This window comes from Ixodes scapularis, unplaced genomic scaffold (assembly GCF_016920785.2).
Source record: "Ixodes scapularis isolate PalLabHiFi unplaced genomic scaffold, ASM1692078v2 PGA_scaffold4__175_contigs__length_147842914, whole genome shotgun sequence".
NCBI classification, from domain to species: Eukaryota; Metazoa; Arthropoda; class Arachnida; order Ixodida; family Ixodidae; genus Ixodes; species Ixodes scapularis.
The window spans coordinates 92,227,639-92,243,834 of record NW_024609879.1 but is presented as its reverse complement, the minus strand read 5'-3'; the positions used below and the strand labels follow the sequence as shown (position 1 = coordinate 92,243,834).

General features: G+C 46.5%; 1 protein-coding gene across 1 annotated transcript; it reads right to left on the bottom strand.

Annotated features, from left to right (window-relative positions):
* Positions 1-7,645: 7,645 nt before the first annotated feature.
* On the bottom strand, positions 7,646-15,953 carry LOC120850650 (alpha-tocopherol transfer protein-like). The gene is made up of 3 exons (XM_040223244.1): positions 15,705-15,953; positions 14,073-14,183; positions 7,646-7,822 (listed from the first exon to the last, which is right to left on the bottom strand). Exons 1-3 carry the CDS (start codon positions 15,951-15,953, stop codon positions 7,646-7,648), a joined length of 537 nt encoding a protein of 178 aa, XP_040079178.1.
* Positions 15,954-16,196: the final 243 nt, after the last annotated feature.

Genomic DNA, 16,196 nt, shown 5'->3' with positions numbered 1-16,196 from the left:
GATATTGCGTCAACCCTCGAGGAGGCAAAAGCAACAGGGAAGATGGTACACTGTGTGTTTTTAGACATAAGTCGTGCATTTGACACTCTCCCTCACTTCACCATCATCCACCGGCTGAAGCAACTCGGAATTGGTGGACGGATTCTTTCCTTTATCAAGGCGTTCCTTTCTGGACGAACCATCCGCGTCAAAGTGCCTGAAGCTGTCAGCTCACCACGTCCAACAGACCGAGGAGTTCCTCAAGGCAGCGTGTTGAGCCCCATGCTTTTCAACATAGCGATGGCTACCCTCCCTGGTTGCTTACCAACAGGACACTCCAATCTCCGTACAAGAATGGCCATATACGCGGATGATGTTGCAATTTGGTGCGTCGGACCCTCGAAGAACGCGATCGCAATTCTCAATCGCCTTCAAGTGGCCGTTGATGCCACGGCGCTAATGATATCGAGATTGGGCCTTACCCTCTCAGCTGAAAAAACATCTTCACTTCTATACCGGCCTGCAGGTCGAGTACCACAAAACGCTCTGCAGCTGAAACTTGCTGGGATGCCACTCAGAAGGGTTAGACAGCACACCTAACTCGAAGTTGTCTTGGATGACCGCGTGACTTGGAGGCCAGAAGTTCGTAGGACACTGGGTCGATGCCGACGGCTCTTGCGAGTCATACGACAACTTGGAGGATGCTCTTGGGGCGCTCCACAACGTGCTCTTCTCCAACTTTATAAGGGTCTCATAATGTCCAGGCTCCTGTACTCGCTCCCTCTTTTAGCCATTGGAAGAGCCCAAATTAGAGAACTTGACACATTCCACCGAATTGCTCTTCGCAGCTGCTTGGGGCTCGCCCCTTCGGCGGAAAATATTGCGACACTTGTGTCTTCCGAGGAATGGCCGCTTTCCCTAAGACTGGAGGAGAGAGCCATGCGCAACATTAGTCGCATGAGTGCTATACCATATGAGTCTAGCATCCGATCTCACCTTCGGGCTAGACGAAACTCTCACCTGGGGCATTTGATAGTGCAACTCGATCGACAGATTGGAGGACCTGGAGAGTTCCTTCCTTCTTTGCCTCCGCATTCGACACGTCCACCACCGGTGATATGCGAAAGTCTACCTCTTCCGCAGCGAAAAGCAAATGTACTGACAACTGTTGCAAAGTCAGCTGCTCTAGAACGCCTAGATGGCGACTACAAGGACTGGCTTCACATATATACAGACGCATCCATCAACAAGGCCAAGAAGACAGCAACAGTTGCAATCACAATTCCAGAAATGGACTTTGATGGTGCTGGACGACTCAACTTTGTGACGTCATCAACAACGGCAGAGCTGGTGGCAATTTGGGGAGCACTTGAGTCTATCAAGAACATTACGTTGCCCACTAAGGCTGTAATTTTAACCGACTCTAAATGTGCAATCCAACAGCTCCAACGAACAGATAAACGCACGCCACTACTGGCAAGAGTTGTATTAGAGGCTCGAACAGTGGAGGATCTAGGGTGGACCCTCGCCATGCAGTGGATTCCCTCTCACGTTGGAATTTCCGGCAATGAGCGAGCAGACACACTGACTGCAAGGGCCCATGACGATCAGGCGCCGACGTTTCTCTTGGACCGATTCAACGAGGCGCATCGATTAATTCATGATGAGCTTCAGCAATTTCATCCACATCCTGGAGTGGCGATTGGCAAGCCGCCTCCAACGATTCCTCGGAACCTTCTACGTGCCGACGCCTCACTGCTACACAGACTCCGGGCTGGGTGTCCATACACGGGAAAGCGGCTTCACATGATGGGCCGCAAAAAAGACCCCAACTGCCCAGACTGTGGGGATCCAGAAGATACGGAGCACGCGCTCCTGTTGTGCCCTGCTCATGAAGAACCCAGAAGAACGCTTCTTCAGAGTTACGCCCAAGCTGGACTTGTACACGCCACTGTCAGCGACATATTGAATCCTGAGGGTCACCGGGGGGCGACAGAAAGAGCGTTCCGTGCACTTCTAAGATTCCTTCGAGAAACAGGTCTTGAAGACAGACTTTGACTTTACTGGGGAGTCGGCCAGGTGCCGGTAATTGATTACGTTTCCAGCGAATTAGTGACTAGAGAGTTTTAACATAGCGGTGCCGCGTTGCCGTTTCTGTTGCTGCGTTGCCGGGGCAGGGCTGGGGCCGCACCGGAGAAGGAGGAGGGGCGACGTTTTGGCCGGCCGTCATGTGGGTACCGAGCTGGAACAACAACTCCCGGGCAGTAGGGCACGGAGGAAGGATGGAGCGTTTCCTTGCGGTCGGTTCAAGGTCTGCTCCCGGCGTGGCGGGGACGGTGACATTATTGCGGTGGTGCTTTGCTGAATATTTTATGTCCCTTCTTGAGCCTCTCTGCATAGCACTTACAGTATGCGAAAATTGCCCTTTTTCTCATTCTTTTACTCTCTCCTATTCCCCTTTTCATCCCCTTCCCTAATCCACCAGGTAGTGACTCGCCCCATCAACGGAGGCCCACAATCTCCTGGTGTCCACCCTTTCCCGTCACCCCAGAAATAAACAAACAAACAAACAAGTAAATTAAAATCTGTATTAGATGGATGGTAATAGCCATACCTTTTGCAACGGGTGGTGGCTTGCGCCACCTAGCATGAAATTTTGTCGTCCCTCCTGTTTTAAAATGTGTATAAAATTTGTTCTAACACAACCCTCCGCCCCCCCCCCCTTTTTTTTTTAAAGCGTTTTCATTGCTTATTTGTATCTGTAGTTTTACCCCTCCGTAGATCTTTTCGAGCAATCTTCCAAACCCCTCTTGGTCACCGCAACTCTCCTTATCCTTTCGACCATCCATGTCTATATGCCTCCTCCAAATCCGTATAGTCATCCCTCCTAAGAGGGGGTGACGAAGCCCCGTGCACCTTAAAATTACACGTTCTATAGTTCCCCTTTCGCGATTGCGTATGTCGCATATAGTTTCTATTTCTTCCTATGTAGTCCTCTATGTTTTTATTCTTAGCACCCCTGTTCTAGCTCCAAACAGCAATGAGCTCCCTAATGAATTATCATACAACTGCTCCTTTTTTTATTTCTTATTTTGGTGCCCTGTATATTATTAAAATTGATTCCCCCTGCATTCTCTCTTCCCAAAATTTCCTTTCTGTTTCCTTTACTCCCTTTCCTACTCGTATGCTCTGATCGGCCCCATCTTGTTGAATGTATTTAGATCTCAGCTTGCGGGTTCGGTTTGTCCACTTAGTGTTTACACTTTTCATATATAGGCTTTCGCTGCCCACCGCGTATCCTCAATTTCAGCTAGTCTTTGTTCAAATTTTACTTTACTGATCGCTTCTCTACTCTCGAAAGATGCTCAACACATATCCCCCTGTGCTCCTTCATTTGGTGTATTCCCATGTGCCCTCAATGCCAACCTACCCACACTCCCTGGCTGTATCTCTAAACCTGCCTGGATTTCTTACCTCATACTCATTAGCGCATTCCCAAATGACAGTCCTGGTACCATGACTCCCTTCCACACACCCCTAACGACTTCATACCTATTATAGTTCCAGAGTGCCCTGGGTTTCGTAATAGCTGAATCTCGTTTCTTCTTCTTTATTACAATAACTTCGTGTTTTTTTAGATACCTTTTTCCCTCAATTAACCATGCTCCCAGATATTTGCACTTTTCTACGTGTTCTATCACTGAGTCCTGTATCTCCAGGGGTTCCCCCCTTTTCGTCGTTGAACACTATTGTACCCGACTTGACCCTACTGAATTTTAGGCCCAAACTGCCCCCTTCCCTGCTGCAAATCCTAATCAATTCCTGTATTGTCTCACGACTTTATGCTACGAGTACAACGTCGTCTGCATACAACCCGGCAATACTTGATTTACTCCTTCCACCATGTAAGTCAGGTCAAAACCTAGGTTGCACTGCTCTAATTTTTTTCCCATCTCACTGAGGTATATCATAAAGAGCAGGGGAGACAATGGGCAACCCTGTCCAGGTCCTATCTTTATTGCTGCTGGTCTTGTGGTTTCGGCTTCCCATGTTATAACCACCCTATTCTTCGTATAAACCCGTTCCAGAATCTTAACCATGGTTAAGTTTCTAGAACAGCGACGGCGGCAAGCACACAACCAGTATGGTTTCCGCCGTCGCTCGTAGCTGGTGTTGTTCGCGTTGGTGGGAATTCATGGTAGGAAAGAGCGGGAAAAACAGACGACGACGAAGAAGAAGCACGCAGTGTATCGAGTACAGCTCCGCTAGTCTTCCTTCTTCACGAGAGTGGAAAGGCTGAACGATTTTTTTTTTATTCACATTGTCATATGCACCTTTGATGGCCTTTGACTTGTCATTGCAATCTCTATGCACTGTGTGATCCTGAACTCGTTTTGAAGCTCCCCCAGAGCCCGCTTTCTCTCTGCCAATTCTTCCATTCTTCTTTTTTCAATTTTCATATCTAGTCTGTATATTACTGAGGTCACTGTGATTGGTCGGTAGGATTTAATAATGTCTTTGTCCCCTTGCCCTTAGGTACCAATCTCATCCTGCTCAATTTTCCGTCACTGGGTACCTCCCCTCCCATAAGCATCTGGTCAATCACTTGCCTTAGCTTCAATTTGCTTGTTTTGCCTAGAACTTTTATCAGTTTCATTGGTATGCCTCTTGACCTGTCGCAGCTCCATCTGGAACCTTTCCTTCTGCTTTTTTCCATTCCCCTGTGGTCATTTCCTCTTCTCCACTGTGGTCCTCCTCTTCTGTTATGTAGACGCTACCATTCCCTACGACCTGATCTGGTTGTAACTCCGAAAATGTTGCTTCGATTGTAAGTCTAATGTATGTCGAACGGTATGATGATGATGATGACGATGATGATGGTGCTTGCGATGCTTTTGAATAATTTCGTTTCCATCGAACAATACCAGAAAGCCACTGAAAAGTATTGTATAGTTTTATTAATTTTTAAACGCACACGCGCTCTATATTTTGTCTTAGATTAAATTTGCTTCGTACTTTAAACACACTAAGCCAGTTCTAAGTATGGTAATTTCAATAAACGCCGTAGAGACGGTTCTGGACATTTGGATCGAACACATTTTTAGCACAATGATACATGCGGTATTATTGCCGACAAGTTTTGCAATAGTTCAGCGTATCATAAAATAGTTGCAGGTGGCCACCGTCATCGTTGGTCGACACAAAGCTTCCTTTTGAACAACGCTGCGATACCGCTGGCTTGGTAATTTAGGTTGATCAATCCGTATCCATGATGCCTGGCAAAAGACGGACTGCAGTGTGTCAAGGGCCAGGCTTCAAAGAAACGACACCTTGGGCATATTGTGGCTTTTATGATGGTTATCAGAATTGTCTGAAGCTTTATCTCAAATTGCAGGCAACGCTTTTCCATCCTCCAGAGATGTTAAAACAGTCTGCGACAAAGCAAGACGGTATCACCCGAGATACCTGATATATCGTATCTAAAGTTCAGGAAATCGCATTTTCGAATTGACGATCGCCAATTTTTCCTTGCACAGGACGTCATTTCCGTTGCCCTCCAGAGAAGAGGGGAAGAAGGAGCTTCCCTCTTATCAGGATCCTCCTTTGTGCCTCCCGGATTTGCACAGGCGTCGCCATTCTCCTCCCAGAAGATTATAGAAGATTAACCTGTCACTCAAAATTCTTACAAAAGCACCTTCTCTCTCCTCCTTTTACTTGGTGTTCAAATGTGTGCGATGTGACGTCAGTGCAAGGAGCCTATTCGCGTCTCCAGCTCGACGCTCGCCCTCCCGCGGCGGAAACGGGAAGCGCTCTAGTGAGGGTCCCCCAATTCTCCTGCTCAGCGGGCATGGCGGAACTGCTCGCGATCATGGCTTGCGAAATGTCGTTTCCGAATGCAAACAACACTCTTCACTGTCCCAACGTAGTGCTGCAGCCGGTATGGGATTGTACCTTCCTGGAGAGTTTTAGTATTGCGCATAGAAGCAAACGCAAGCGGTGTGCGTTTGCGTTAGAGTTGCGTGCCCCACGTTGTGCGTGCGCCTCATCGCCATGCGCCATCCAAGACCGCAATTTCGGGCTCCGCGCACGCGCAGTGTGGAACGCGCAAAGCTAACGCAAACACACAGGGCTTGAGTTCGCTCGTATATGCAATATTAAAACTCACTACTGCTTCACCGGCTTCCAACGCCAACGAAACGTGGTGCAGTGAGCAGACGTGCAAGCAGGTAGGCGTTCCTTCGAACTGGAAAGGCTGAGATTGGCAAAAGGACGGCGAGCAAATACAAAAGTAAATAAATGTTATGAAAGAAACTAGTAATTAAAAAAAAGGCTTTTTTTTAACTTTTGGGCATTGGGTCTGAAAGTATATTGGCGGCGACTTTGGACGTTTCGCCGATTGTCAAAAATCGTGACTTTGATTGCACAATATACTTTACCCACAATTAATGTAATTTTACATGGATTTCTCACATTAGCTAGAATGTTTTAATTGATTTTAGACTATTTTTATTTTATTTGTAATTAAAATGCAGCAATTGGAACCAGTGATGATAATTAGCACAGTTTTCATTGTCATATTTCTTCGCGCGTTTAAAATGAGATCATAAGCAACAAATTAGATTAGAGCTTGAATAATTACCTATTCAAATACGCGAATTTTAATAGTATTATTATAATACAAATCGCGGCAATGTATGCCTCTAATTAACGCCAAGATCACGAGAATACTCTATTTAACCATAATAGTCTTTCCAGAAAGGTATAATTCTGTTTTCTATTTAGCATATGAAAAACTCTGACATAGTTATCAAGATAGACAATGAGTTAAACGCTGTATGTAATATGAAGTCCTACGCGTCACGCGGTGCTATGAAAACACACACACACACTTCAGCTGTATGACTCGGATTTCGTCTTGGGTTGTTGCAGCGAGAGCAGCGTTTATTAGTTTATACGTTTCGTGGACATATTGTAAAAATTGGAATTATTCTCTTATTCTTGTGCTGGGATAATTGTCATTATTTCCCATGACAATTATCTGAGCGAGAAAAAGGCAGCGAGAACGCACAGATATCAGCATTGATCTTTTCAACAACGACGAATATCAGCCTGGATCAAACAGTATGTCACAAAATAAAGTTTCCGCGAACAACTTTTCTAAGTAAATAATTACGATGTGAGACACATCTTGAATCATGAAAGAATCCGAAATTAAGACATCTGTCGAGAAATTAAGTCCAAAATAGAGGTAAGTTTCGGTTTCGCTCCAGAATTAAAACGCGCATTCTTCCGTAATTAATACGCTAAACACCGTTCTTGTTTTCAGGTTAAAGAGATAACCTACGCTCATAAAACATTAGCTTCCTCGTATTACCAGAAATAATTTATGTCGCTCAGTGAAGCCAGCACACTAGACAGGCTCAACAGCGGCACGCATCTCTGACCCTCACTAAACCCGCCATCTTGGAAAATGAGTGGCGCCACCTATGGTTAGTTGGAGTCGCGAATATGGCGGAGCCCACAAGGCACTCGGGGAATGAACTGCCGATACCCTAAGCTTAACTCCTTTGGTGATCTACTCTGTCGTGTATCGCAAATTTTTCATTTAGTAATGTTCCAAACTCAAAAGCATCGTGACACTTTATTTTTTTTTTTTTTTTCGCTTTTATTTGGTTTGGTAGCCGCTCTGGTCGATTTCCTCGAAATAGCGGCTGTTTCTTCGAAGTTCCTTTTCTAAACCATCACAGTCGTAGGGTTCGTGGATTCCGCCGTATTCTCGTGGCAGAAGTTCAGGGGGAATGAACGCGTGCAACTTGTCGTAGTCATCCCCGATGAAGTGAATCTGCAAGAGATACGCATTCGTCTGTATCAACACAAATCTAATGAGCGCTACGAGAAAAAAAAGTTTAGGATGTCTGTTTTATTTCTATTGATAGTTCATGGTGTGTGTATTACATGGTGTCTTCCGGTATTCTCACACTAGGGGAGTGCGAATACTAGCTCGAATCTAATAGCGTTATCTGCGCCATTCATAACCTTCACAGTGGAAGGGAAAGCCACGTCAACCGGTTTTTCTAACCAGGGTAAAGCTAGGGATCACACTGCACTATTCGGTTCAAACCGGCATTCGCAGGTACATTTTTATTTTCTACATATTCGAGCATAGACTGCTAAAAACTGCAAAGCATAGCCTCATGATGAGTTTGACCTTATAGGTAATCGAAAAATCAAACTCTCGGAGATTTCAAATTAGCGACATATTCCGACTATAGTAGCTACTGACCTCCACTAAGGGGCTAGATGGCGCATTGAGCAAATAGCCATGAAGCCACCGGAAGTAAGTGGCTTGCCCCGGAAGTGAGCGTTTGACAGGCTTCCGAACTCTTCCGAGTGCTGGTTTGAACAGCGTCCAGGGCGCTGGATTTTTTCCTGTCATCTTCAAGAGTGCCTGCATGCTTGTTGCGCAGTAACAGCGCATGTCCACCGGAGAAATCTCCTGGGAAGCCATTGGATGTAAAAATTTTGAAATTCTAGTTGATCAGGTGTCCCACGTTCAGATGCCTCCTTTTCGAATTTCATTAAACACGGGATTATTAAAACCAAGTCAAAGACACAAGAAAGCATGAACCAAAACACCGACTGAATGCACTAGGAAGCCCAGCGGGGTCCCAACTTCCGGGACAAGCATCAAACTTCCGGTGGCTTCCCCATTGGCCAGGCACGGACAGCAGCCCTGCGCCGTTAAAAAAGCCGTGAGTGGAGGTTCAATTTGGTGGAAAATCCCTGCGGAGCATCCCCTCCCATCGGCGTCCGGCAGATAACAACTTGACACCCTATCACTCGTTTTAACGTGAGACGTTATTTGGCTAAATGTTCGACATTTCGTGAAACCCACATAAAAGCGTGGCCGCGAAGCACGACACTGATTGGTTGACGGGTGGGAGAGGGGGAGTGAGGTGCTCGACGCTGATTGCTTAACGGGGAGGTCATGTGACCAGAGGGGTAGGCGAGGAGTAGCTCGACCACCTGTGCGCATTGAGAAGAGAAGCTGGAGTGTATGGAAGGTTCTGGAAGATCGCGAGGTTTATCAGCCCGATTAGCTGTAGTATCTCTAGAAACAATCATCAAATGTACACATGATACGCGCTAAACTACCTGATGAAGAACGCCGTGAAGTTAGGAATCTGGAGACTATCGCTAAACGTTTCTGTTGCTAGAGCATCTTACGTATGCAACACAGTTGCCTAGCAATTTGCCATAATTTTTCTACTACCTTTATAGCCCGACTCTGCAGCTTTCCGAGATTACGTATATTATGGTGAAGAGGTTTTGCGTCATTGAGAGCATGTGAAAACAAAATCATGCCTTCCGAATGATATATAGCAAAAGTACACCACATTGGGCCCCGAGAGCTGTTTTGGCAACTTCAAAAAATCAGGGAATGCATCTGAGAAGAAAAGTAGTAACCATCCCTCGTGAGTGAGGGATGTAAGCTGGACTACAGGCTAAACGTTTGTTGGGCCAGGAAGGGAGCACATATTGAGCATTTATAGTTCATCTAAAACTTTCAAAACTTGTAACTAAAATGGTGCTAGTTACAACGGTATAGCTAGCTGTGATCATTTGAAAACAATATTCTCGTAAAGTTTTTTTTGCTTTTCTTGTTTTTGTTTATCCCGAATCTCACATGGATCCGCATCATGGTACGCTGCCCACGAAGAGGAAAATAGCGCCGAAATAACGCAAGGACCAAGGCAAGAGGCACAAGACAAGGCGCACTCTCAACTGAAAATTTATTTGAAAACCTATATATATATATATATATATATATAAACTTGGATTCTTTAATTCATTGGATTCATCGGAGACCACGTACGATGACGTGAAGTGCCCGTGTTGTATATATATATATATATACAACACGGGCACTTCACGTCATCGTACGTGGTCTCCGAGGAGGATATGAACGAATATGTGCAGATGAATGAACCGTACTTAATCCAATGAATTAAAGAATCCAAGTTTTCAGGAACCCGCCGAAAGCCAAAAAACGGCGGAGCCAGGATTTGAACTCTGGGCCTCCCAATGTCCGGTCGGGTGTGCTAACCACTACACCACTCCACTTTTTTTTTTTTCAAGACTTTTTTTTTATTAAAAGTATGTCTATTTACAAAGTTTAAAATGATCACATTGGTTTCCATACACTTATCATGTCAGTGAGCACTGTTTGACAGGCGAGGACCGTGATTCACACACAAATTCAAAATGTATCTCGCTCAATCATTTCTCTGTAGCGTCACATGCACCCCATGCAGCCACTCGCGCAGTGGCCCGGGAATCCTTGTTTACCACTGAGCCTTTAGAGCGCGGTTATGCATACGCGTTCCAAATAGCGACCAACATTCAAGCCCTTGTTGTTCTGTCGCCTCAAGAAGGCTGCTCACGTACAGAAAGCCGCCGCAGAAGTGTTGCCAGGCGGGCTTGGATCCCTCTCGGACCTCCAAGTGATCCGTCCTCGACCGCCACAGCGCATATAGACCGAGGAGTGCCAGCAGCTCCCATGCCCTACTCTGTGCACTGTCGCCGAAAAGCAGAAATTTCGCGCTCTTCCACTCTACGTAAAGATCTATCTGCAGCACTGCTCGAAGCTCTGCCCAAAAAACTCCGCATTCGTACAGTACAAAAACACATGTTCAAGTGTTTCGGGAAACGGACACAACGCACAATTTGTTGACCACGGTTCAAAGAAAGCTTTTTTAACCAGCCACGTCTTGACCGGCAGTACTTCGAAATGGAAGCGTAGGAAAAAATTCTTGACTGCCGTTCTGACAGGGTAGCTACGTAAGCGACGATATACATCCGATTTATCCACACTTCCCGGAAAGCTGCGATAGAGTGGGGGCGGTATGAGCAAATCAACCGTGTCCCAGTATAGAGATTTCTTTTTAACTTTCTGCAGGTACTCGTCGGAAAAGCGGGCTCGGAAAAATTCCTTCGCCGCTGCTGTTTCCTGGTAAAACTTCAGAGCACGTGCTCGGAAGTCTCCAGTGTCCCCCTTGAGCCGCGGCCCCAAAATGCTTCCTCCCAGCTCCTTAAACGCAGAAATCACGAGAGGATTGCCTTGATCGCGGAAAAATAGGAAACGCTGTACTTTCAGCTTAAGTTCTACGTTTACAAGGCCCAACCCTCCTTTCTTCTGGCTTAAAAATAGGTTGTCACGCCTCATACGTTCAAAACCCGAGTCCCAGATAAACGTTCCGAAAAATCGATGCACCTTCGCCACGTCACTTTGGGAGCACGGCAACACTTGTGCCGCGTACCAAACGGTCGGGAAAAAAACAGAGTTACAAATAAATGCGCGATTGAACAAAGAGAGTTCCCTAGCATGCCAGTCAAGCACCTTACTTCTGAGGCGATTAATGTCCAAACCACCGCATCGGCCACTCAGTTTCTCTGCGGTCAAACTGAGCCCTAGGTAATTCGAAACGCTCGTCGTCCAGGTGACACCGAGGAACTGCTCCGGTTTCAAGTCCCAGTCTCCAAGCCAGGCTCCGACAGATTTGTCTGTGTTCATCGCCGCACCCGAGACACTGCAGAAGTCTGCGATGTGTTGGGTTACAGCGCGCACTTGCATCCTTGACGAGCACAACACCGTGACGTCATCTGCGTAGGCGAGCACTTTAAGCGTACCCGACGCTAGGGACAGCCCACGAATGCTCGCGTCACCGATAATGGCCCTGCACAACGGTTCCAGGTACAATGCGAACAGAATTGGCGACATCGGGCACTACACCACTCCACCTTGGCTTTCTGGCGTTTCCTACCTGTCTTATTAATGCACAAGAAACGAAATGTATCCAATCGGAGGTGTTCTGGAAACACACGCCGCCGCGTGGAACGCGGTACGACGCTTAGTGTCACGTGGTACGTGCTCGTTTGTGCTCCAGAAATCCTCCCACTGTTTTTCTCGCCCCGTGTACATGTAGTAGTATTCTTTGTTTATGAGCTTTAGAGACACGGTATCATCATCATCTGCGAGAATCAAGAGCCACGTTATTGAATATACAACACGGGCACTTCACGTCATCGTACGTTGTATATTCAATAACGTGGCTCTTGATTCTCGCAGATGATGATGATACCGTGTCTCTAAAGCTCATAAACAAAGAATACTACTACATGTACACGGGGCGAGACAAACAGTGGGAGGATTTCTGGAGCACAAACGAGCACGTACCACGTGACACTAAGCGTCGTCCCGCGTTCCACGCGGCGGCGTGTGTTTCCAGAACACCTCCGATTGGATACATTTCGTTTATTGTGCATTAATAAGACAGGTAGGAAACGCCAGAAAGCCAAGGTGGAGTGGTGTAGTGGTCAGCACACCCGACCGGACATTGGGAGGCCCAGAGTTCAAATCCTGGCTCCGCCGTTTTTTGGCTTTCGGCGGGTTCCTGAAAACTTGGATTCTTTAATTCATTGGATTAAGTACGGTTCATTCATCTGCACATATTCGTTCATATATATATATATATATATATATATATATATGGGTGTTTGATTATTGATTCTAACAAATTTATTACAAAGGATCCGTAAAAGATACACCGATTCGGTTTGTGCAGGTGAGTCATACGGCCAGAGATACATCATATAGGCTGCCAATCTTCGCGATAAGGCGAATGATGAACTAAAAATTCTTAATTAATTTTTTAATTTGTGAATGTAAGAATATGGTTTCAATTAGAAACTTGTCGAGCATCATCGAAAACCACTAAATCAGTCAATTTTAAAACGACTTGAAGCAGGAGGGAAACGCGGAGGTGCCCCGCTTAGTTGCCGCTCGTGCAATAGGCGCGGAGCTAGCGGAGGGCAAACCCGGATGATTGGATTACCATCCGCGTTTCCCCACCAGTAGATCTGCGCCTGCTGCACGGCTGGTAACTTTGTGGAACTCTCGCAGTACAGTTACCACTCGTCAGTCATCACAGATCCAGTCTTTTGCAGGTCATACGAGATGAATTGCGTTTGACACATCATTTTCAGCCACATTGAACTAGGACATTTTGAATCAGGTTACATTAAACGGCCATTGGTATGTATGTTACGAATAATGGTTTTAAGGGGATGATAAAGTCGAATTTTACGAGTGCAATATTGAAAACTAAACAGGCTTAAAGCATTGGAACGTTATTTAACGAAACCCTCTAATTCCGGAATTTTGTCCGTCGTTAAGTGACGTCACGGTATCACGTGACACCAGGGTTTGACGCTGCGGCGTTATGCCACCTGACCACCTCATGTGACGTCAGATAGCGTGACGTCTGATGACCGACATCGTGACGTCACGTGACATCGTGAACTCGCGTCATCTGACCATATCGGGTGACGTCAGTTCAAACAACGTCAATTTTCTAGCGAAAATTTATCAGCGAAATTGAGAGGGAAATTTCATGTCGTAACAATGAATAAACAATATGTTCTTCCCTAGAATCGGCACGACTGCCTAATGCCATCTAAATAAATTTAAGCAATCTACAAATCGACCTATAAATATTTTTATCTATTTTCTTTCGTGAAAGTATTCCGGATGTGCTTTTTTATTTATTTTAGTAAGTTGAATTGCACTGTAGGAATGATTCTAATCCGTAATTACAAAGCCTAGAATATTACCTCAGGGTTTTCCACAGGAAGTAACGCTAACTACGTATGTGACTCAAAAGGCACTAATTCGTGACATGCATGAAAATGCATCAAACAAGAATGATAAAAGAAAAAAAAAAGAAATCATCATTGTGCAGGCGAGCTGGTGCGTATAACTTATGATGTTTAAACCCCGAGTATAGGAGGGAAACTTGCTAATATATTAGAAGAAACTGAAGATAGGAGACAGATAAGCGTCTCAAACAGAGCTGAATTTGAGACGCATGTCTGTCGCCTTTCTTCGGTCTCTTCTAATATATCTGCAAGTTTCCTTCCAAGCCTTAGGGTGAAAATATCATAATTAATAAGCAAGACAACATTTACCCTAACAAGCTATCACGATGTGGCGGATAAAGTAGCTATGTTTTCGTGTCTCAACGGACACTTACCCTTTCCACAATCTTGGTCTTCAAGAATGGTCTGGCAACAGCGTAGAGGAGCTCGAAAAGAGGGGGATTGTCGACGATGTAGACCCCCTTCACCCGAAGCGGATAACATTCCTTGAAGACCGAGAGAGATAACATGTTACAAAATTTCCTGAGATTTCCATAGGTTGTACGCCACCGCCTAGGATAATCAAAGCCTCTGGACAACCTCCTCCACTTCCATGTGATGTCATCACGCTCGGATGGCGCCTAATCGACAACTGGGCCCGAGCCGGACGCCGAGCGTCCATCGATGCGCTGATTGGACACGGGGCCCGGCCGAAGGCTGACGTAGCACTCGGGACCAATCCGCTTCTGCGCTCAACTTCACATTGATGACGTCAAAATGCTAGTTGACGGCCTTTTGTTATTCTAGGTGGCGTTGGGCTCAACATCAGTTTAGCTCTCGTCTGATGTGGTGACCTACTCTGCAACTTTTTAGCGCACTCATTTGGTTTACTGGGCGTCATATATTTTATTTTCTTAGTCTAAAATGCGAAATGCAGGCTATCTTCGTTATCGCTTTTAATCCACCAAATGTTTGTTGAAGTTTCATAAAAACTGACCCGTTGTGTTCACTCTAGTTGCGCCCTATCACAATGGCTACAAATATCCGTGATATCCTTAAAAGCACTGCTTCTGTCTATTACCCTGACTTGCTTGTTCCCCGACGTTGGGGCACATGATTTTCTTCCCCCCACTAACAAATGAAAAGATTCTCAGTTCTGTAAGCAAGTTTATCACCTTCAAATGCGCATCAAAGCATGACGGACAATGAGTTCTGCAAACTTCGTGCCTGTAAAAAGTCACAACTGCTGCGAAAGCAGTAGTATTGCTGTTGCAGGCGATGTAGCTGAAAAAAAAAGTGAAAGCCCTGTAACGCCGAATTAGAGCGCAGCTCTTGAGGAGGAGGATGGAAGAGTACTGAGGGGAGGGTATATCCCTCCTCCTCCTTCTCCTCCTCCTCCCTTCATTCTTCAATCTCTGCTGGGGGGGTCACGTGACCTTGAAGGGGGTCACGTGACCTCGAAGGGAGGGGGAAGGGTCGCGTGACCTCGGGAAGGCGGGGGGGGGGGGGGGGGGGGGGGGGGGGGGGTCTCGCGCGGTGCATTATGGGACATTTCCCATAATGCACCGCGCGGTTACGCCGACGCCGACGCCGCTCAAGCCGGAAACAGGCGCCTAAGAGCTGCGCTCTAAAAGAAATTGAGAAAGTCGTTGGTGTAGCCTCATAGGCCCGTGAAACCAGCGTACGAGTGTCGTTGCAGCCTCTGCAGCAACAAGTTTGACGACAGCGACACTGGCGTTCGCTCGTCGCTTTTGCCGAAACTTCTACGACCGACAGCCATGATCGTGACATCTGACAGCACGAGAAGCCGGCTCCTGCGACTTTCTTTTGTTGCCATCACTTTTGATGCGTGGGTGGTATGGGACGTTAAACAAACCAGCCCTTTAAACTTATGCTAGGTGGCGCAAGCTGCCGCCCGTTACAAAGAGCATAGCCATTAACTTCCATCTAACATTTATCCAGAGACGCGCTCCAGGCACCGTATTCACAACTCCAAATGAGGGAGGTAATCTGGAAATCGTCCATACCTGAACAATGTGGATCAGCCTCTTGATGAACAGGGGCGTGTAGTGACGAACATGATGCAAGTAAAGGCCCTTGATGTCTACGACTGCCACCACACCCGCCACCTGGATTTGAGGATCGCGCAGGACGTGCTCCCCTATCAGCAGTGCAGCCCTGACGAAGTCGTTCAACGGGCATATATATTGCTGTTCCAAGCATATGAAATATGGTAAAGAAACTACAGTCTGGATGACACGTGCATTGCACAGCATTGGGTGCCTCAAAAAGAACAGGGGCCCTAATCTGGACGCTTGGCGAAAAAGTCGGCGAGAAATCTCGCGGCTCTGATTGGCCGGCGCCAAGGTCAAGTGCGGCGTTGGCCAATCACGCCCGCTAAATTTCTCGCCGAGTTTCTCATTAGGGCCCCAGAACGGTATACGGCCTGCGAGTTCGTCTGGTCTTTGCGTACCTTGTGCGTCTGTTCACCCCCAAACGCTCCACATGCTTTTGTTTAC

What these genes read in the sequence shown, in the direction of transcription:
- LOC120850650 (XM_040223244.1), bottom strand. Translation starts at nt 15,953, where the DNA reads ATGCTGTGCAATGCACGTGTCATCCAGACTGTAGTTTCTTTACCATAT. An exon ending in GGCTGATCCACATTGTTCAG is followed by an intron (nt 14,184 to 15,704) that starts GTATGGACGATT and finishes TCGGTCTTCAAG; the next exon opens with GAATGTTATCCGCTTCGGGT. An exon ending in AGACCAAGATTGTGGAAAGG is followed by an intron (nt 7,823 to 14,072) that starts GTAAGTGTCCGT and finishes TATCTCTTGCAG; the next exon opens with ATTCACTTCATCGGGGATGA.